Genomic DNA, 22,671 nt, shown 5'->3' with positions numbered 1-22,671 from the left:
AAAATATTCTTGGTATTTTGATAGGGATTGCAGGGGGGTAAAATGGATATTTTAATAATTCTTCCAGTCCATAAGCATGGTGTATCTTTCCATTTGTGTCTTCAGCTTCTTTCATTAGTGTCTTACTGTTTTCAGAGTATAGGTCTTTCACCTTTTTGGCTAAATTTATTCCAAGGTATTTTTCTCATAATCCTTTAAAATGATTAAGGAGCTCTAATTTGAAAGTAGATCACTTTCTTGGCAGTTATTGGCAATTTCAAAGCTTTAAGCCTGGAGACTGTGGTGTTTTAACAGGCACAAGTCCCTTCCCCTCTATTTTCTGCACTTGATAGCATGATGAGTCATTCAAGAGGGTGATTCTCTGTCCTGGAGGAGATGGGACACTGGCCCCCTACAGACTGTGGCTGTGCTTGGATCAATTGGCACTGAAGGTGTCTTTTTCCCTTTTCAGGCTTCAGGCTGTGATGGGTCGGAGATTCCTGATGAAGTGAAGCTGATCGGGTTTGCTCAGTTGAGTGTCAGCTGATGTATGTCCCTTGACATCTCCCTGATCTGTCCTGCCCCCCACCTCACAACACTCCCCTCAGTCTTCCTCCCCTGCACCCTGTCTCCCACCCCCTCACTCCCAGTTCCCACAAAATCAGAAGATTGTGAAGAGTCTGGCTTCAATGAAATGGGATAAAAAGGAATTTTTTTAAACTTACAACACTCCGAGTTCTGCTTTATTCTCTAGCAATCCACAGTATGAGAACAAGCAAATGCCACAGCTGCACGACTGTTGCTAATTTTTCCAAAAGCTATTTAATATTCTTAGCAATCAATTCGGATATCCCTTAAGTGAAAAGAATCTGAAATACACTCAGGTGGTCCTATTTATTGGCAACAAAAGGAATTTTTTTTCTATCAGAAGCCTATTTCTTCTCTCGTTGTTCTTTCTGTTCTACTTTAATTGTACATCTGACAATACTGCCTCTTTTATGTTGTATTTAGAAATTAATATACTTATAAAATTAAGATTTATTAGCCAAACTTGAATTCTAGTTTTAAAACTGACTGTGAATTTTATTTTTCATATATTTATGCATTACACACCTTAGCTATAAGAAGAAAAGTTTTTGATTATATGCTTCTTGCAGTTAATCTCGTTATTTAAACAAAAAATTTCAGGTCTATCTTTGGAGTATTTATAACTTTTGATTTTTGAAATGACTGAATTAGGAACTAGGATGCTTCTTCTTTTGGTTTGTTTGCCGAAAAACCAATCCACAATCTGATTCTCTTGGGAGAGGGAGGTGCCTTGCAAACTTTCATATTAAGAATGTGCCTGAGGCTGCTTAACTCTGGAATAGTCTCAGATCTAAAATTTCCTCTACATCAAGTGGCATATGTAAGTTTTGCTTCATTGGAACGTATAGAACGCTATATAAAATGTTGCCATTCTATTAGACTGCTCATTATATACCCCTCTCCGATTTGACTTCTCCTTAAGTGATAGGATTTGTTGTTCCAAAATTGATAAACTTGAAGCTACCAGAATCTGAGTTTTACTTGAAATTCGGCAGAATACCCAGATGGAGTGAAAAATAGAAAGGGTTTTGTGCAATGACTGACTAAAAAGGTAAAATGCTGTTAAGTTTCAAGAATAAATACTTTCAACCCAAGTAGCCCTCTGCTTGACTATATATTACGGAATAGTAAACCTTAGGATTTTCGAAATTGGAGTCTAAACTTTCAGGGAGGTGGGCTCCCAGGATGGTACCATTGCTCTTTCCTAGCTAACCCTAGATATGGCAGCTCTTTAATGTACTTTAAAAAGCAAATATATATTACTAAGGAAAGAAAAAGTTATTTATAATTGCCTTGTCAGAATTGTTGAGGTGTTCTAGAGCCATTTGCATACAATTTAATGTAATTTCATTCCATTCTATTGTTTACACAATGATTACTCAAAGATGACTGCAAAGGTAAAAGGAAAATAAAAGTGTATTGCACAAAGTGATGGTGTCCCAGTGTTTCCTTCCCCCTCCAGGTATCACATGCATGGCGGTGGGGCTAGTCAGCACTTTGACGCCTCCTAAGACCTAACGAGTGAAAAGCGCCCTCAAGGGAACAAGGCAAATTCACACTCCATGTAGACAAACTGTCTGAATTCAAACCATAGGGCTGCAGGGAACAAGAGAAAAAGAATTCCTCACCACGGCTTCATTTTCGGCCGGAGGCTTGGCGTGCTTATGATGTTTCCAGGGTCCTTCACGAAGCGACTTCCAGAGCCAGACTCCCAGGGCCCGAGTTCTGATATCCAGAGCATATTCTTAACACTGTACACTTGGTGGACAAAACCAGTATAAGACAAGACCCTCATCATCTAAAACATGTGAAGAACTGAAGAACCCTTGTTTTGCAACATAGTATCATAGACTATCTGACTGATATATGCTCATAGTCCCATAGCTTTACTGATTGTATATAAACTCCCTCAAATACTAAGACAAAGATTGTTTTAAAATGAAGGGCCCATAAGAACTGACTAACAGTATGAACACCAGGGTCAAGTCCATACACAGAAATTACCCATGAGGTCCTGCAGAATTGCTGGAGGAGGACAAAGCTCGGGATCAGAGCGTCCAACCCTCCAGGCGCGAAGAGGTGTCTGAGCAGACACGGCAGCCCACTCTGTAACATTTTTCTTCTTAAAGTTAGGAGAAATACATTGTTTCCTAGTACTAAGGCCGGGAAAGAAATTTCTCTAGCAAATTAAACTTATGTATTCAGAAACTTCAGAACTCTCAAAACAGTCCTACAACACACATATAGTAAGTTTGGAACACACTTACCTTTTCTAGTACTTTCAGCAGCTACCCAGAGGTAGGTTATGTGATAGGAAGTGCCAGTCATCAAGGAGCTGAGAGCGTGGTCCAAGCAGTTATGGTAATCAGCAAGTATAAAGGCGTGAGTGCACGATATATCCTTCAGGCAACCCTCCGTGACTGTTTCTCTTAACCAAGCTTTTGATTACAGGGGACCCGCAGCAATGCAATGTTGTGATCCCGCTCACTGGCAAGGACCTAAACTTCACTGAACACATATGTGGTATCTGTTTGGACAGATTCCTCTGTCTTGACAAATAGGTGGGTTCACAACCCCTTAGTAAAATCAAGGCACCCATAGCTCTCTGTCTAAATACATATAAAAACTGTTCTGCATCCAGGGTGCTTCTATTGTGGTTAGTGTGCAAAGTTGTAAAATAGAAGCAAATTCCCTTTTATCTCATTTTAACTCCAATATATCGTCCTTATGTGAACAAAATGGTTTTCTATATTTAAAACAACTTTTAGAGGGGTGCCTGGGTGGCTCGATTGGTTAAGTGTCCAACTCTTGATCTCACCTCAGGTCTTGATCTCCGGGTCATGGGTTCAAGCCCCACGTTGGGCTCCATGCTGGGTGTGGAGTCTACTTAAGAAAAATAAAAACTTTCAGAGACACCTATAAGTCATGTGTGATGAAAATTTCTCTAGAAGTACCCTTGTAAAGTTCCCTTATGTGTTCCATATCTTATGTGCTGGTAAAATAAACATGGTGGATGGCCACCTCCTCTTCATGTCTGAGTAGGGTGAGGTAGTAGTCTTTAGAGGAAGACCCAAGAATTCCCTCAAAAAAAAAAAAAAAAGTCCTATATACAATGATTTTAGCATGTAAAAGTTTCATATTCATATTTTTCAATCCCTCATTTCAGTAATGCATCTATGGTCTGTTTCAGTTTTAAGCAATATACCTCATGGGTGAACCCTCCAAGTTAAATTACAGAGATGGTGAGTATGAGCCCATTCACACTGGAAGACTTGTCAAAACTTAGGATTTGCATTTGACAGCAAATGATCTGAGGTCTTTTTTTCTTGGAAGCCTATTTGATAACAGAAGCTGTTGCTTAGTGAGGCCCATTTAGGTTGTGATAGGAAGATCATATGATCAATTTAAAATGGTTATCTGTTCCTTATAACTGAGAACATGCTTCTAGCTCATCCATACGTGGCTTTATACAGTTAAGATTCGCTTGCAGGGAACTCAGATATAGCTCGGTTTTGAGGCACATATTTATTGTCAAAGCAGTTAGGCAATCCTAGCTAACAACTCTTGACTCTCACCAGGATCTTAAGGGGCAGGTTGAGTGTGTATCATGTGCCACAGTGGGTGGTACTAGAACATTCCTCCTCAGGGCCGGAATGTCCCAGCCTAGAACCATGGAATGCTTTCCAGAGTTCTAAGTTTCAAGACGTCTATGAGTAGGCCTAACAGACATAAACAAATGGCTTTCAAGTGATAATTTCCGTTGTGTATCTGCGTGAGCTAAAAATTCAAGTGTAATGAGTTTGATTATAAGTGAGTGTTATCTTTAAGCTGATGCAATCTGCCTGGAGTTTGGTGCTTGGGATGTGCAGTCTCAGGAATAATAAAAACATTTCAATGCATGTAACTGGTGCAGACAGTAAGAACACATGTTGAAAATGATGAAGTGACTAACTTCCTCAGTATATCAATTAACCACTACAAAAAGGGGAGGGGGGTGCTGCAAGGCATAAAAAATGGTCAAAAATACATTTCCAAAATGTCTCAGTGGTTGCCTAGACGATATTTTGCCATGGGGAAAATGCATGGTCAAATAACAATGAAGTCCTTTTATCTGCCTCCTTGGGCTTTGCTCCCCAATCCTAGCCAAGGAGTTTGGGAATCTAAGAACACAGTTAGGTTATCGGCCACTGTGCATCTTGTGCCAAACCAACGGATGCTGTTTTTAATCGAGCATCCCCAGGTGAAAAAGCTGAGAGAGATACATAAAACTTCCCTCTACATGAGTTATAGCATACAAAAACATCATTAGCTGAAGTTTATTGAGCCCGTATAATTTAGCTCATAACTCATCAAAGGGCAGGGAATATTATTAAAAGTTATAATCTTCTGCTATTGTTATTTGAATTTGCTACAGAATGATGAAAGGGCAGTAATGGAATAATCATTCCTATAGTGTATTTATCCCTCATACAGAAAACCAGCTTGAGAAACTGAGGCTTGTAATTTATCAGTGAGGAAGCTGGCCTATTGTCTAGACAGAATATTCGGTAAAATAGCAGGTACCTAATCTGGGAGGAGGAGGATAGTGTGCTTCTTTACAAAACAGTATAGACAATCCTCTGGTCCAACCTTCACCCAGATGAACAGTTTGGTACTGAACAATTCCAGCAGCACTTACATGGGTTAAGTAACCAAGTTCAAAATGACTAGTGCAGAGTAAGGGTGCATACACTCAGATTTTTCACATACCTCAGTCTTTTTTTCCTCCTCTCTCCAAACTCTACGGGATTCTGAAAAAGGAAGTAAGAAAATCAAAACAATGTGGGGGATTGAGGAAGATGCATACTGAAATGCCAGCACTGTTTGTGCATGTTATCGGGAAACCCTGAATTCAGATCCAGCACTATTTTCCAATGCTCTAGAACACCGTATGAAGCTTGGCTGTATGCGTTATCCAGTCTGATTCATGCAATAGTCCTGTGATGATGTTTAATGTGTACACTGAGTAACAGGGTGGTAAGATCTAATTCTTGTTGTGGGTTGTAGCCAGTAAGTTTGAAAGCCACTGCCCTAAGCCCTGTTGAATGATTTTTCTTATTGTTCTTGCAGCCAAAAGCAGTCACTTTGCTAAGAACTTTCCATCATCTCATTTAATCTTAAACAACTATGTTGGTTGGGTTTTATTGCCCCATGTTATGCATGAGAGAACTAAGCCTTGGAAGGCCAAAGCTGCACAAGGTAACACACTGTCAGACATGTGGCAGGAACTTGAACGAAGGTACATCTGGTTCTAAAGCCAACACCCTCAATCATATCAGACAACCTCCCTACATGATACAAGACACATTATTGCAGGTTTTCTCTGTACCAGGCACTAAACCAAAGACTTCCAACTCACCTTGCTGAAGCCTCTCAACAACTCTGGGAAACTGGCTTCATTATCTGCAGGTTATAGACAAGAAAATAGTTATACAGAGGTCTGAAGTAACTTCTCCAAGGCCCGCCAGCTAGTAGGTAACAGAGAGGAACTGAACCCAAGTCGGGTGGACTCCAAAGCATTTCCACCGTACCTTAGAGAGCTGCCTAAGGGCAAACCCAGATTTTGTGGGGCCTGAAATTAATACAGTTTGGGGTAGGGAACTCTAATAGAACTTGGGTAAAAGTTATTCATGACTAATTAGGTACTGAGTCTTGCAAGGGGCCCTGACAGCTCTTCCTGGTAACTCTGCCACTGAGTCACAGATGTTGTACCTGCTTTACATTTCATGATTTGTATTACAGCTTCTGTGTTCATCAGAGTCTTTTGTGATGTCGCTTCCAAATCCAGGAATGTAAGTAAGTTTTCCAAGATCAAAGAATGAGAGAGAGTTGTTTGAGAAGGGATGGTTTCAGTCTGATTACTTTAAGTGCCTTAAAAAAAAAAAAAAAAGGGAATCTAAACAAAAAAAATAAACCAATTACATCCTTTAGTAATAAAATATAAGGCCAAAATAGCTTCTGCTCAGGCTTCGTTGCCGATTGTCAGTGTGACCTCACCCAGGTTCTATTTCACTTCGCTAAGCCTCAGTGTACTCATGTTTAGATTGAGGGGGATTAATTAGTTGATGATTAACTTCCTTTCCAACATGAACATTCTAGGGGCTTAGTTGAGCAGAGGAATGAATAAACTGGTTGCTGCTTGACTGTACTGGTCCATCCATTCAGCTGTAACAGGTGAGCTGTTGAACTGGGTTTTAGAAATTCTAATCAGTTAATTAGGATCCTTTGTTATAGCAGAGTTATACAGGGAGAGTCAGGATCAACCTACTTGAAGTTAAAAAGATGGATATGTTAATTAGCTTGGCTGTGGTGATTATTTCACAATCTATATGTATATTGAAACCTCAAGTTGTACACCTTAAATATATATTGTTTTTATTTCTCAATTATACCTGTAGACATGGTCTTAAAATATTTAAAATATTTCTGTTTCTGGGGCTATACCCTCAGCACACATTACTTCAACAGAAGCCATTCCACCAAGCTCTCTCTTTCCTCATAGAGCTCCTGTTGCAAGAGGAGAGGAAGGAAGTGTGTTGAGGAAAGGAGAGGTGAGGAGGGAGACACCTGACCAACCATCCTATCCACTCACACTGACACTCACGGGTAAAAGTGGCCGCAGCATCCCTGTGGACTCCGAAGATCTAAGTCAAAACCAAAATCTTAGAAATTGCATATTCCTATCATTTCTAACATTTCTGTTTATTTTATAAATAGTTAATAATGATTAAATTAAAATTATTAAAAATAGTTAACATTAGGAGCACCTGGGTAGCTCAGATGGTTGAGCGTCTGCCTTCGGCTCAGGTCATGAGCCCGGGGTCCTGGGATCGAGCCCCGCATTGGGCTCCCTGCTATGTGGGAAGCCTGCTTCTCCCTCTCCCTTTGCCTCTCCCCCTGCTTGTGCTCTCTTTCTCAAATGAATAAATAAAATCTTAAAAAAAAAATAGTTAACATTACTAAAAATACTAAACACAGTAATTACCTTATTCCAAGTGCTTCTCATATGTATGATCTCTTAATCTTATAACTGTGCAGATATGCCTGTGTCCAAATTACAGATAAAGGAAAGGAAGTTCACAGAAGTTCAGTAACTTATCCGAGATCGACAGGTAGTAAATGGCAGTACGGGAATTTGAATTCACATGTATCTTCCTACTATGCCAATTGCCTCCCAGTTAAATCTGCATTTTCCCTATTTTTATTATGCCTTTTGATTGCCTTCTAACCAACCAATAGAGTATAAGCTGTTTACAGGAGTAGTTGCAAAGGAAACTTGGTAATGTTGTCTGGTACAGACCCTTACTCAACATGTGTTGGAAGACACGATATAGCTGGCAAGAAAAAAATCCATTAGGAGACATATATTGTTGAAAACCAATGACTGCAATCAGACCAGCAAAGAATCCAGGCATAAAAATTGCAAATGGCAGTTACAGGATGATCAAGAAAAGGACAGTTTGGCTGGGTAGTAGCATTTTCCGCTGTTCCTCTGTGTTGGCAGCCTCTCAAAACCCCCACAATTATTAAATGCATTAGTATAAGGAAGACTGTGATAACACTACAGTCAGCTGTGTAAAATGAATTTAAGAGTGACAGTTAAGTAGACTTGAAGTAGCAAATTGCTGAAAATATCAGCTCAGAACTGTGAAACAGAATGATGCTTTGGTGTGGGTTAAAAGAGAAAGGGTTGACATGTCCATCACTAGAGCCACCTTGGGGGTCAGTCAAGGATTTCTTCAACTTCTCAGCACCAGCATGGTATAGAATAGTTCAACATCTCACTGAAGCATCACCTGGACAATGCTCACTACCATAAAATTCACCTTTGTGTCTAAATCCTTTCTGTCCCTCGTTTTATATAGCTCTTTGCCCTCCAACAGCAAGATAGGAGACTTGTATTTAAACACTGATATAATGCAGGGCTCCATGTGATGAATCCTGTAAATTTCAGGAGGTAGTTTGGTGTTGCCTCTTAAAAAGAGTATTATCAATGTCTGTGCTCCGTTTCTTCAAGGAGCCACTGCATTTGGTCATTGAGCTTCAGAGTATTTTACAGCACAGCAATCTAGACAAGCTAGACAATTAGACACTTGTGAAGAGAGCTAAACCATAGAAATAAGAACCCTGTGACTATTCTATATGTATATATGTAAGACCTTAGACAAATTATGCAATAATTGAATGAATGCTATTATAATTATACAATTTTCTCAAATTTAGAGTACTAAATATATTTTTTGAAAGATCACAGGATTTCAGAGGTCATCTGTTCTAATCTCTGGGCAATCTTTCTTAGGACCCAAGCTTTCTAACTTCCAGCCTTATGTTTTTTGTGCTCTGCATAGAAAGAAATTCCCTTACTATTAAAAAGAGAAATATCATACAAATATGAGACCAGTTTTTTGAGTGGAACCAATGTTTGTGTTTCTGAAGATTTTAATCTTAGAAAGAATATATTAAAGGTAGATGATCCCAAAAATACCATCCACAGAGATGCCAGGTCAGGAATAACCACATTGAGTACACAAGGAGATATTTGATATATAAACAAAGTTTCATCAAATAACCTTGAAACCCTCAGCTGCAGGAAAAAATGATTAATTTTTCAACAATGACTGAGCCAGAGAAGCTTATATGCTTCTGTGTTCTCTGCTGAAGGCAGCTAAGGCTCCATATTCATTCTTTGTCCTTGAGTTTGCAATTGATGTCTACAAGGTGGTCGTTTTTGGAAAGTCAACCTTGAAAGAGCTCTCTGGCCAAAGCCTATTCAAAATGAGGAAGGATAGCCAGGCACTCAACTATGAGGACTTTTTCTTCAAACACCTTCTTAAAAGAGCAGCATTTTCTCCATCTAGCCCAAAACAGGAGGATAGGAGCGTAGATGTCAATTTTTATAGCTCCTTATGTGAGTATGGAGCCTTGTATTGGTCTTAAGAAAATACAATCAGTCCCTGGTCTACAAAAAAAAAAAAAAAAAATTCTTATGTACAAATTGAATCCTGTCTCCTTTCCCAATGCTTATCTTTGACCAAAGCCCCCCTTGCTGTCCTGGGAATAGAGATAGAGAACTAAGGGTCTTTTAAGTTGTCTGGTCACAGCACCACCATGATCTCCTCTCCTACTTTGCTCTCTCATCTTCAGCCACACCCAACTTCCTTGTTGCTCTTTTAACACACCAGGCACTGCTTTAGTTATTACTTTGGAGACAGGCTTCTCCCAGTTCTCCTTGGCTAATTCCCTCTCCCCCAAGTCTTTGCATAAGTGTTACTTCCTCAATGAGGCCTCCATGAGCTTTGTATTTAAAATTGAAACCTTCAAGAGGTGGTCCAATATGGAGGCATAAGAAGACCCTGAGCTCACCTCCTTTCACAAACCCACCGAATCTACACCTATACATAGAGCAGTTCCTCCTGAAGAACTGAGGGCTTATTGACCAGCATGAAAAAACAAGTGATAGGTTCTCCTGTGGACATCCCCCTCCAACCTGGCCTTGGCAGAAGTTGTCCAAAGTGGCTCCAGGTCCCCTCCCACAGTGGACCATTTTAAACCTTTCTATCACCATGTCCCTGCACATTTTCCTGCAGACCAGCCCCCCAACACATGCCCTCAGCAAGGTCCATCCAAAGTGGCACGACAAGCATGGCAGTGTGCACGCAGCCTCAGCAGGGGTCAGTGCCACCCCAAAGTGACCCCTGCCCCAGGGAGAGGACAAGAAAACCACACATACCAGTTCAACTGCAGCCCCAGCACTGAGCTGGTTGCAGACATTTGCTCTGACTGCATGCCCCACCCACCAACAAAAGCTTCTCAGGGGACAATACAGGGAGAACATCCTACAGTTTGTTGCTACTGCAGCTCTGGCAAACACCTGCTCTGACCTAACTCAAGTGCAAGGCAGCCCAAGACTGGCCACTAACAACATAGGGACCAAACCTTGCCCACAACAGCTGAAGAGAGCTACTGCAGACAACTAGCCTGAAGGCAAATGTGGCTAAGCCACAACAGTGGGGTGCATGCAACACATATAGGAGATAGCCCTGAAACGCAAAGTTCTGGTGAACCAGAGACATTGAACTGCAGGGCACCACAGGACCTCTTCTTCGTAAGGCCACTATTTTCAAGAGCAGGAGATGTAGCTGACTTCTTTAACACATAGTCACAGAGAGTTAGGCAAAGTGAGGAGATGGAGGAATATGTCCCAAATGAAAGAAGAGGACAACATACCAGCAAGGGAAGTAAGGAAAATGGAGAGAAGTAATAATACTGGGACTTGAGTAGAGGACCTCAGTGAGACCCTCAGAAAACAGATATAAAACAAAGAACCAAACAGAGATGAAGAACTTAATAACTGAAATTAAAATTACACTAGAGGGAATAAATAATAGACTAAAAGAAGCAGAAGAATGGATCAGTGACCTGGAGGACAGAAGAATGGAAAGCAATCAAGCTGAAGAGGAGAAAGAAAAAAGAAAAAAAATAGATTAAGGGAACTGAGCAACACCATCAAGTGTAATAACGTTTGCATTATAGGGATCCCAGTAAGAGAACACAGATAAAAAGGGGCAGAAAATTTATTTGAAAAAAATAATAGCCAAAAACTTCCTGAATCTTGGGAAGGAAACAGAAATCCAGAACCAGGAGGCAGAGAGCCCCAACAAAATCAGCCCAGGGAAGTCCACACAAACACACATAGTAATCAAAATGGCAAAAAGTAGTAATAAAGAGAATTTTAAAAGCAGCAATAGAAAACAGTTACATACAAGGGAAATCCCATAAGGCTATCAAGTGATTTTTTATCAGAAACTTTGCAGGCCAGAAGGGAGTGGCATGATATATTCAAAGTGCTGAAAGAAAACATCTGCAACCAAGAATACTTTATGTAGCAAGGCTATTATTCAGAATAGAAGGCGAGTTGAAGTTCCCCAAACAAACAAGTTAAAGGAATTCATCACCACTAAAACCAGCCTTACAAGAAATATTAAAGAGTACTCTATGAGTGGAAAGGAAAGATCATAAGCAGGAGTAAGGAAAGTAGGAAGCATGAAAACAGTAAAATTAAATATACCCATATAAAAAAATTAGTCAAAGTAGGTTTAGAGAGAACATACCTCAACATAATAAAGGCCATCTATGAAAGACCCACAGTGAAATTCATGCTCAATGGGAAAACTGAGAGCCTTTCCCCTAAGGTCAGGAACAAGACAAAGATGTCCACTCTCACCACTTTTATTCAACATAGTACTAAAAGTCCTAGCCACAGCAGTCAGACAACAAAAAGAAATAGAGGCATCCAAATTGGTAAGGAAGAAGTAAAACTTTAAATATTTGCAGATGCTTTGATACTATATTTAGAAAACCCTAAAAACTCCACCAAAATATTAGAACTGATAAGTGAATTCAGTAAGGTCACGGGATACAAAATCAATATACAGAAATCCATTGCAAAGAAATTATGAAGACAATCTCATTTACAATTGCACCAAAAATAATAAGATAGCTAGGAATAAACTTAACCAAAGGGGTGAAAGAGAACTATAAAACATTGATGAAAGAAACTGAAGGTGACAAAATAAATGTGAAGATATTCCATGGTCATGGGTTGGGAGAACAAATATTGTTAAAATGTCCATATTACCCAAAACAATCTACATATTTAGCGCAGTGTCAAAATACCAGCAGCATTTTACACAGAACTAGAACAAAAAGTCCTAAAAGTTGTATGGAATCACAAAAGACCCCAAAGGAACCTTAGAAAAAGAACAAAACTGGAGGTATCGCAATTCCAGACTCCAAGTTATATTACAAAGCTGTAGTAATCAAAACAGTATGGTAATAGCACAAACATAGACACAGAGATCAATGGAGCAGAATAGAGAGCCCACAAATAAATCCATGTTTATATGGTCAAATGATCTTTAACAAAGGAAGCAAGGATATGCAATGGGAAAAAACCAGTCTCTTCAATAAACAGTGTTGGGAAAACTGGACCATTTTCTTACACCATACACAAAAATGAACTCAAAATGGATTAAATATGTAATTGTGAGACCTGAAACAATAAAAATCCTAAAGGAAGAGCACAGGCAGTAATTTTCCTGACATCAGCAGTTTCAACATTTTTCTAGATATGTCTCCTGAGGCAAGGGAAACAAAAGCAATTATAAACTATTGGGGCTACATCAAAATTAATAATTTCTATACAGAAAAGGGAACAGTCCACAAAACAAAAAGACAGCTTACTGGGTGGGAGAAGATATTTGCAACAGACATATCCAATAAAGGGTTAGTATCCATAATATATAAAGAACTTACACAACACCAAAAAACCTCCAAATAATCCAATTAAAAAATGAGATGACATGAACAGACCTTTCTCCAAAGAAGACATATAGATGGCCAACAGACATATGAAAAAAATGCTTAACATCACCCATCGTCAGAGAAATGCAAATCACAACCACAATGAGATATCACCTCACACCTCTCAGAATGGCTAAAATAAAAATACAAGAAACCACAAGTGTTAACAAGGATGTAGAGAAAAAGGAACCCTCATGCACTGTTGGTGGGAATACAAACTGGTGCAGCCACTGAAGAAAACAATCTGGGGGTTTCTCAAAAAATGAAAGAGAATTACCTATGACCCAATAATTCTACTATTGGGTATTTACCCAAAGAATGTGAAAACGCTAATTCAAAAAGATATATGCACCCCTATGTTTATAGCAGCATTATTTACAATAGCCAATATATGGTAGCAGCCCAAATACCCACTGATAGATGAATGGATAAAGAAGATGTGGTATATATACCCAATGAAATATTATTTAGTAAATACTACTCATAAAAAATGAAATCTTGTCATTTGCAACAACATGGATGGGTCTAGAAATAATGCTAAATGAAATAAGTCAGTCAGCGAAAGACAAATACCATATGATTTCACTCATATGTGGGATTTAAGAAACAGAACAAGTGAGCAAGGGAAAAAAGACAAAGAACAGACTCCTAAATATAGAGAACTTATGGGTACCAGAGAGGAGGTGGGTGGAAGGATGGGTGAAATATGTGAAGAGTACCACTTACTGTGATGAGCGCTGAGCGATATATAGGAAAACACACATGCATGCGTGCGCACGCACACACACACGCGATAGAAGGTAGGAGAGATGGAGATATGGTAAAAACAGGAACCCCACCCCTGATGTGGCAGCCTACAGTAAGGAGGGATATTACTGAGGGGCTCTTGTGCAAACTCAGCTGCCCTGGGGCGTAGCAAAAAAGACAACAGTGGTTTGGGGACCAGGGGATGATTGTGGAGTAGGAGGCTCCTGAGCTCACCTGCTCCTACAGACATACTGAGGCAAGAGCTACATATAATGCAACTCACAGTGAAAACAACCTGAAGACTAGCAGAAAAAAATCTTCCACAGCTAAAGACATAAAGAAGCCACATCAGAAGGGTCAGAGGGCCAGAGATGGTGTTTGAGAACCAAACCCTGGCAGAGCAACCCACAAGCGAGAGAGATATTGCAGGCATATAGGTCTTTCCTGAGGTGCAAGGGGATCAAGTTCCACATCGGGCATCCTCAGCCATGGGGACCTGCGCTGGGCAGATGAGACCCCATAACATCTGGCTTTGAAAATCAGTGTGGCTTAACTCTGGGAGAGCCAGAGAGCTACAGGAAACCAAGACTCTGCCTTAAAGTGCCAGAGCACTAAATATAGCACTCATTCTGAGACCAAACACAGAGTCTGTAGTTTGAAAAGCACCTAGGTTATACATGAGGGTGATCTATTGTCTAATTTTAGGGCATGTGCTGGAAGAGCAAAAATTCGGAGTTTTCTCTGGGAATGGAAGTGCTGGTGGGTGCCATTTTTCCTGCTCTCCTTCAGCCTATATAGCACCACTCAACCTGCCCTACAGACCCCCTCCAAAGCAGCTCCTACCCTGCCACACCTGGTGGGCAGCCTCCGATGGTAGTGGCACCACCCCAAAGCAAAAACCACCTGTCACATCTGTCAGGCAGCCCCAGCTGGGTTGGCAAGCCTCCAAAGTGATCCCAGCAACTTGGGAGAAGGGGAGCCAGCCTCACCCAGCCTCACACCTGCAGTAGCTACAGCAAGACCTCTCAGCTCTAGCTGAGACAGCTGCACTGGGAGCTAACTCCTCTGACCCACCAGCAAGCCCAAAGGAGCTACAGCCAGACCTGTCAGCCAACTGCTCTGGGGGCCAGCACTACCAACCACTATACCCAGGAAGCTACAGCCAGTTATTGCAGGCAGCAGAGCTAAAGACTGTCCCCACCCACCAGCATACCCCCAGTAACTACAGCTTTGCCTCCCAGTTGGCCACATTGGAGTACAAGCTCCACCCACTAGTATGCCTTCAGGATTCACACTGGTCATTCAGACAGCCCCACCCACCAGTGTACTGCAGCAGACATGTCCCAGTCATAACAAAAGGGCCCATGCAGCCCACACGGGAGGCACCCTTAGACCACCTGAATCTGATGATCAGAAAGGATTATGCTACTGGGTCCCACAGGACACCTTCTTCATAAGACCACTGCTTTCAAGACTAGGCAAAGTAGCTTACCTACCTAATACATAGAAACAAACAGAGAATCTGAGAAAATGAAAAGACAGGCATATGTTCTAAATCAAACAACAAGATAAAATCTCAGAAAAAAAAACTAAATGAAACAGAGATAAGCAATCACCCTAAAAGAGTTCAAAGCAATGGCCATCAAGATTCTCACCAGACTTGAGAGAAAAGTGGATGAACTCAGTGAGAAATTAAAAAAAAAAAGAAAATATAAAAAAAGAACCAATTAAAGCTGAAGAATACAGTAAGTGAGATGAAAAATACACTAGAGGAATAAATAGCAGATTAGAGGATACAGAAGAAAAGAATCAGTGATCTGGAAAAGAGGGTAGTGGAAAGCAAGCAAGCTGAACAGCAAAAAGAAGAAAGAATTTAAAAAATAAAGATAGATTAAGGGACCACTAGGACAAGTGTACTAACATTCTCATTATTTGGATCCCAGAAAGAGAAAAGAGAGAAAGGAGAAAACTTATTTGATGAAATAATGCCTGGAAACTTCCCTCACCTGGACAAAAAAAAAATCAGACATCCAGGACAAGGAATCAGAGAGAGCCCCAAACAAGATAACCCCAAGGAGATGCACACCAAAACACATAATACAGTTTCAAAAATTAAAGATAAGGTGAGAATCTTGAACAGCAAATAGTTACATACAAAGGAAACCCTATAAATCCTATCAGCTGATTTTTGAGCAGAAATTTTACAGGCCAGAAGAGAGTGGCATAATATAATCAAAGTGCTGAAAGGAAAAAACCTACAACAAAGAATACAGTACCTGGCAAGGTTATCACTCAGAATTGAAAGAGAGATAGAGTTTCCCAGGCAAATAAAAGTTAAAGGAGTTCATCACTTTTAAACTAGCCTCATAAAAACTTTAAAGTGACTTCTTTAAGCAGAAAATGAAAAGCCATAACTAGAAGTAAAAAATTATGAAAGGAAAATAGTTCAGTTCTAAAAGCAAACATCTGGTAAAGATAGTAGGTCAATCTTTTACAAAGCTGGTATGAACATTAATAGACAAAAGTAGTAAAATCAATTAAATCTAAAAATTTAGTTAAGGGACACACCAAATGAAAACATGTAAAATAAGACACCATAAACATTAAATGTGGAGAGGGAGGAATAAAAATGTAATGCTTTTAGAATGCATTTGAACTTCAGTAACCCTCAACTTAATATAGACTGCTATATACATAGAATTTTACCTAGGAAACTCAAGGTAACCACAAAACAAAACTATACTAGATACAGAAAAAGAGAAAAACATCCAAGTATACACTAAAGAAAGTCACCAATCACAAGGGCAGAAAGCAAGACAAGCAGAAAGGAACAGAACTACAATCAGAAAACAAGTAACAAAACGGCAATACCTGTCAATAATTACTTTAAATGTAAATAGTTTAAATGCTCCAATTGAAAGACATAGGGTGACCAAATGAATTTAAAAAACCCAAAACCATTTTCATACTATTTACAGGAGATTCACTTCAGACCTAAAGACACATACAGACTCAAACTAAAGGGATGGAAAAAAAAAATACATTTCATGAAAATGGAAGCCAAAAAAAAAAAAACCAACAAAAGCTGAGGTAGCAATATTTTTATCAAACAAAATAGACTTTAAAGCAAAGACTGTAACAGACAAAAAAGGACATAATGATAAAGGAACCAATCCAACAAGAGGACATAACAGTTGTAATATTTGTGCACCCAACGTGGAAGCACTTAATTATACAAAGCAAATATTAACAGACATAAAGGGAAGAATTGACAGTAATGCAATAATGGTAGGGAATTGTAACACATCACTTACATCAATGGATACATCATCCAGACAGAAAATCAATGAGGAAACAGTGGCTTTAAAAATGACACATTAGACCACATAGACTTAACAAATATATATTGAACATTCCACCCTGAAACAGCAGAACACACATTCTTTTCAAGTGTACATGAAACAACCTCCAAGACAGATCACAGTAGGCCACAAAATGAATCTCAGTAAATTTAGGAAGATTGAAATCATTTCAGGCATCTTTTCTGATCACACTGGTATAAAACTAGAAATCAATCACAAGAAGGAAACTGGAAACTGGAAAAAAAACACATGGAGAAGTTAAACAACTTGCTACAAAATACCAATGGGTCAACAAAGAAATCAAAGAGAAAATAAAAAAATACCTCACGACAAATAAAAATGGAAACAGTTCAAAATCTTTGGGATGCTGCAAAAACAGTTCTATAAGAGAAATTTATAACAATACAGGCTGACCTCAAGAAACAAGAAAACTCAGATAAACAACCTAACCTTACACCTCAAGGAATTAGAAAAAAAAAGAAAGAAAACCCAAAGTTAAGAAGAGAAAGACATAATAAAGATTAGAGTGGAAATAAATTAGAAACCATAAAACAATAGAAAAGATCGATGAAACTAAGATCTTGTGTGAAAATAAACAAAATTGATAAATCTTCAGCCAAACTCATCAAGGAAAAAAGAGAAAGGACGCAAATAAATAAAACCAGAAATGGAAGGGGAGAAGTTACTACTGACACCACAAAAATGCAAAGGATTATAAGAGACTACTAAGAAGAATTATATGCTATACAGCTTATAGAAATGGATACATTCCTAGAAACATACAACCTTCCAAACTGAATCAGGAATAGAGAATCTGAACAGACTGATTATTGTAACAACATTGGGTCATTAATCAAAAAACTTCCAGCAAACAAAAGTCCAGGACCAGATGGCTTCACAGGTGCATTCAACCAAATATATAAAGAAGAGTTAATACCTATACTTCTCAAACGATTCCAAAACATAGAAAAGGAAGGAAATCTTCCAAATTAATCCTGTGAAGCCTAATTACCCTGATACTAAAATCACACAAGGACATCACAAAGAAAGAAAATTACATGTTAATATCCTGAATGAACACTATTAAATGCAAAAGTCCTCAATAAAATATTAGGAACCAAAATTCAAAAAGTACTTTAAAAGGATCATCCACCACAATCAAGTGAAATTTATTCCAGGGATTCAGGGGTGGATCAGTATCAATCAATCAACATAATATACCACATTAATGAAATGAAAGATAAATATCACATGGTCATCTCAAGAGATGCAGAAAAAGCACTTGATGAAGTACAACATCCCCTTATGAAAATAACTGTCAACAAAGTGGGTTTAGAGGACATATATCAAAACATAAGAAAGGCCATGTATGACAAACACACAACTAACATCATACCTGATGATAAAAAGCTGAAAGCTTTTTCTCTAAAACCAGGAACAAACAAGGATGTCCACTCTTGCCACTTTCATTCAACATAGTACTGGAAGCCCTAGCCACAGAAATCAGACAAGTAAAAGAGAGAAAAACCATTTAACTGGCAAGGAAGAAGTAAAACTTCACTATTTTCAGATGACATGATACTATATATAGAGAAAACCCCAAGGACTCCACTGAAACCTTATTAGAACTAATAACTATATTAAGGATAAACTGCAGGATACAGGAGTTGCAGGATACACAATTAATATAGAGAAACCTGTTGTATTTCTATATACTAATAACAAACCAGAAAAAGAGAAATTAAGAAAATCCCACTTATAAGTGCACCAAAAATAATATCTTAGACAAAATTTAATCAAGAAGGTGAAAGAACTGTACTCTGAAAACTATAAGACACTGATGAAAGAAACTGAAAATGACACAAATAAATGGAAAGATATACTATGCTCATGGATTGAAATAATTAATATTGTTAATGTCCATACTACCCAAAGCAATCTACAGATTCAATGCAATCTCTAACAAAATGCCAATGGCATTTTTCACAAAATGAGAACAAATTATCATAAAATTTGTATAGAACCACAAAAGACCCCAAATAGCTGAAGCAATCTTAAGAAGAACAAAGCAGGAGGTATCAAAATCCCAAATTTCAAACTACACTACAAAGTTATAGTAATCAAAATAGTATGGTACTGCACAATAATAGACATGTGAATCTATGGAACAGGATAGAGAACCCAGAAATAAACCCACACTTATAGGGTCAATCAGTTTATAACAAAAGAAGCAAGAGTATACAATGGGAAATAGTCTCTTCAACAAATGGTGCTGGGAAAACTGGATGGCTACATGCAAAAGAATGACACTGGACCACTTTCTTACACCACACACAAAAATAAACTCTAAATGGATTAAAGGGGCACCTGGGTGGCTCAGTCGTTAGGCGTCTGCCTTCGGCTCAGGTCATGATCCCAGGGTCCTCGGATCAGGCCCCACATCGGGCTCCCTGCTCCACAGGAAGCCTGCTTCTCCCTCTCCCACTCCCCCTGCTTGTGTTCTCTCTCTCGCTGTCTCTCTTTCTGTCAAATAAATAAATAAAATCTTAAAAAAAATAAAAATAAATGGATTAAAGAACTAAGTGTAAAACCCAAGACCATAAAACTCCTTAAAACAAAAACAAAAACAAAAACAAAAAAACAGCCAGTAAACTCTTGGACCTTTGCCCAGCAAAAGTTTTCTGGATCTACCTCCTCAAGGGTAGCAAAAGCAAAACAGACAGCAAAAACAGACTGGAACTACATGAAATCAAAAAGATTTTTGCATAGTGAAGGAAACCATCAACAAAACACAAAGGCAATCTACTGAAATGGAAGAAAATATTTGCAAATGATATATCCAAAAAAATGGCTAATATCCAAAATATATTAAAAACTCCTACAACTCAGACACCTGGGTGGCTCAGTTGGTTAAGCATCTTCCTTCGGCTCAGGTCATGATCTCAGGATCCTGAGATGGAGTCCTGCATCAGGCCCCTTGCTTAGTGGTGAGTCTGCTTCTCCCTCTCACTCTCCCTCTGTGTTCTCCCCCACCCTCTCTCTCAAAGAAATAAAACCTTAACAAAAAAACAACTTCTACAATTCAACACTGATAAAATAAACACTCAGATTTAAAAATGGGCAGAAAATTGAATAGACATTTTTCCAAAGAAGACATACAGATGGCCAACAGACCTATGAAAAGGTGCTCAACATCACTAATCATCAGTGAAATGCAAATCAAAACCACAATGAGATATCACTTCACAGCAGTCAGAATGGTTAGTATCAAAAAGACAAAAAATAAATAAGTGTTAGCATTGATATGGACAAGAGGGAACCCTTGTACACTGTTGGTGGTAAGGTAAATTGGTGCAGTTGATATAAAAAACAGTATGGAGCTTCCTCAACAAATTAAAAATAGAAATACCAAAGGACCAAGTATTTCCACATCTTGGTATTTATGTGAAAGAAACAAAAACACTAACTCAAAAAGATATATGTAACTTATGCTTATTGCAGAATTATTCACAATAGCCAAGATTTCATATCAACCTAGTGTTCATCAATAGATGAATGGGTAAAAAAGATGTGTACACACACACACACACACACACAGAGGACTATTACTCAGCCATAAAAAAATAAAATCTTGCCATTAGCAGCAACATGGATGGACTTAGAGAGTTTCATGCTAAGTGAAGTAAGTCAGACTAAGAAAGACAAATGCCATGTGATTTCAGTTATATGTGGAATCTAAAAACCAAACCAAACCAGAAACAGTCTCATAAATGCAAGAAGAAATTGGTGGTTGCAGATGGGAAGGTGGTGGGAGGTGAAACAGGTGAAGGAGATAAGAGGTATAAACTTCCAGGTATAAAATAAATAAGTCACAGAGATGAAAAGTACAACACAATAAATAATATTTTAATAACTTTTTATGGTGAACAAGTGTTAACTACTCTTATATAGGTGGTCATTATGTAGTGTGTAGAATTGTTGAATCACTGTGTTGTGCACCTGAAACTAATATTGTATGTCTTTACTTCAAGTAAAATAAGCCAGTCTATTTGAAGAAAAAAACTTGTAACACTTTTAAATTCAGAAGTTCACTATGATTTTTTATTTTTTATTTTTTATTTTTTTAAGATTTTATTTATTTATTTGAGAGAGAGACTGAGAGAGAGAGAGCATGAGAGGGGGGAGGGTTGGGAGGGTCAGAGGGAGAAGCAGACTCCCCGCTGAGCAGGGAGCCCGATGCAGGACTCAATCCTGGGACTCCAGGATCATGACCTGAGCCGAAGGCAGTCGCTTAACCAACTGAGCCACCCAGGCGCCCCACTATGATTTTTTAAAAAAAGAAATTAATTGGTCAGTTTCAAAGAATAACATGGAGTCAGCTATTTGTTTTCAAAACTAGGAAATGAAGGGAAAGAATCAGCATTTATTGTGCATTTCTTACGTGAACTGTACTACTGGATAGCCTATAGTAGAGAAAGGAAGTCCCTCTTTATAAACTTATTCCCAATAAATAAAAGAAAAAGATTGCAACTTCTAATGAATTAATGGATCTAGGCCGTGTGTATCAATGGCTGCTGACATCTTAAAAAGAGAGACAACAGATAGTATATTTCCTGGTGAAAAAACATAAAGCTGCATACAGTCTTGCTAAAGAGATCAAATATGAGTTTGATCAAGCCTTTGAGTCTAGCTGCCAATTTCGGGAAATATCAAGGACACAAAAATACATGGACCCACACCAAGAATATGAAATCAGAAAAATCCAGACTGCATGAAACTTTGTATGTCACATGGCCTGAATTCTTCAACAGATAAGTTAACAGCAAACGAAAGGGAGAGGAGTCTATAAATTAAGAGGCATTTAAAAGAAATCTCAAAGTTTTTTGTTTTTTGTTTTTTGTTTTTAAATAAGCAAAGCTAAAACAATGCTTAGGTTAGGTAAGCATGTTAGGACAATATTACTTTAAAAATATATTAAAAATAACACCTCTTGGTTTGAAGGACAACTGGACTGTAAGTGAAGAAAATCCATCTACTAACCCTAGAACCTCCACCAAATGGGTGGGGAACTTCTGGAAATCTCTCTAGGGTCAGAGGTGCCAATCAGTGCCTTTTTTTTTTTTTTTTTTTTTTACATTCACCCTCCATCTTGATAGTACAGATGGGATCAGAGTCCAAGCATTTCAGCTGGCCTGCAAGGGCCACTCCAGGAAGTCCCAGGCCCCTAACCTACACCAGCTCCCACCCATCCCACCAGCTCCATTCATCCATCCCAGCATGGTATACTCTGGGGCTCCTCTGGCCTGCACCCAACCCAGCCATCCTGCCAAGCATGGCATGCCCCAATAACCCTTAGCCCACACCTATCCAACTCCAGTTGTCCTGCCAGGGTGGCCCTAGGGCAATGAACACTGGGACAACTCCAGGCCATGCTTCCTCCAGCCCCAGCTGTCCTGCCAAGACAACCCTGATGTGACATAGCATGGCCCAAGAACCACGGTTCTTCACCTGACCCAGCTTTCCAGCCATGGTGGCCAAGGTATGACACACTGGGACCTCTGCACCTGCTCCAGCCACTCAATGAAGTGGATCC

The 22,671-nt window shown here is 39.0% G+C and overlaps 1 protein-coding gene across 3 annotated transcripts in view; it reads left to right on the top strand.

Moving 5' to 3' along the window:
- STK39 (serine/threonine kinase 39) overlaps nucleotides 1-5,350 on the top strand; it is a 314,903-nt gene extending 309,553 nt beyond the window's left edge. For all 3 annotated transcript variants that reach the window (XM_064586647.1, XM_045868683.3, XM_045868682.3), the window contains one exon: nucleotides 452-5,350. In XM_064586647.1, coding sequence (XP_064442717.1) covers nucleotides 452-526 — 75 coding nt within the window. In that variant the 3' untranslated portion in view covers nucleotides 527-5,350. The remainder of the gene's footprint in view (nucleotides 1-451) is intronic.
- Nucleotides 5,351-22,671: the final 17,321 nt, after the last annotated feature.

Source organism: Mirounga angustirostris, unplaced genomic scaffold, assembly GCF_029215605.1.
Source record: "Mirounga angustirostris isolate CCGP_5_RB_7025 unplaced genomic scaffold, mMirAng1.0.hap1 SCAF_3, whole genome shotgun sequence".
In the NCBI taxonomy this organism is placed as follows: domain Eukaryota; kingdom Metazoa; phylum Chordata; class Mammalia; order Carnivora; family Phocidae; genus Mirounga; species Mirounga angustirostris.
The sequence above is the reverse complement of the archived record's forward strand: the minus strand, read 5'-3'. Positions and strand labels throughout refer to the sequence as shown.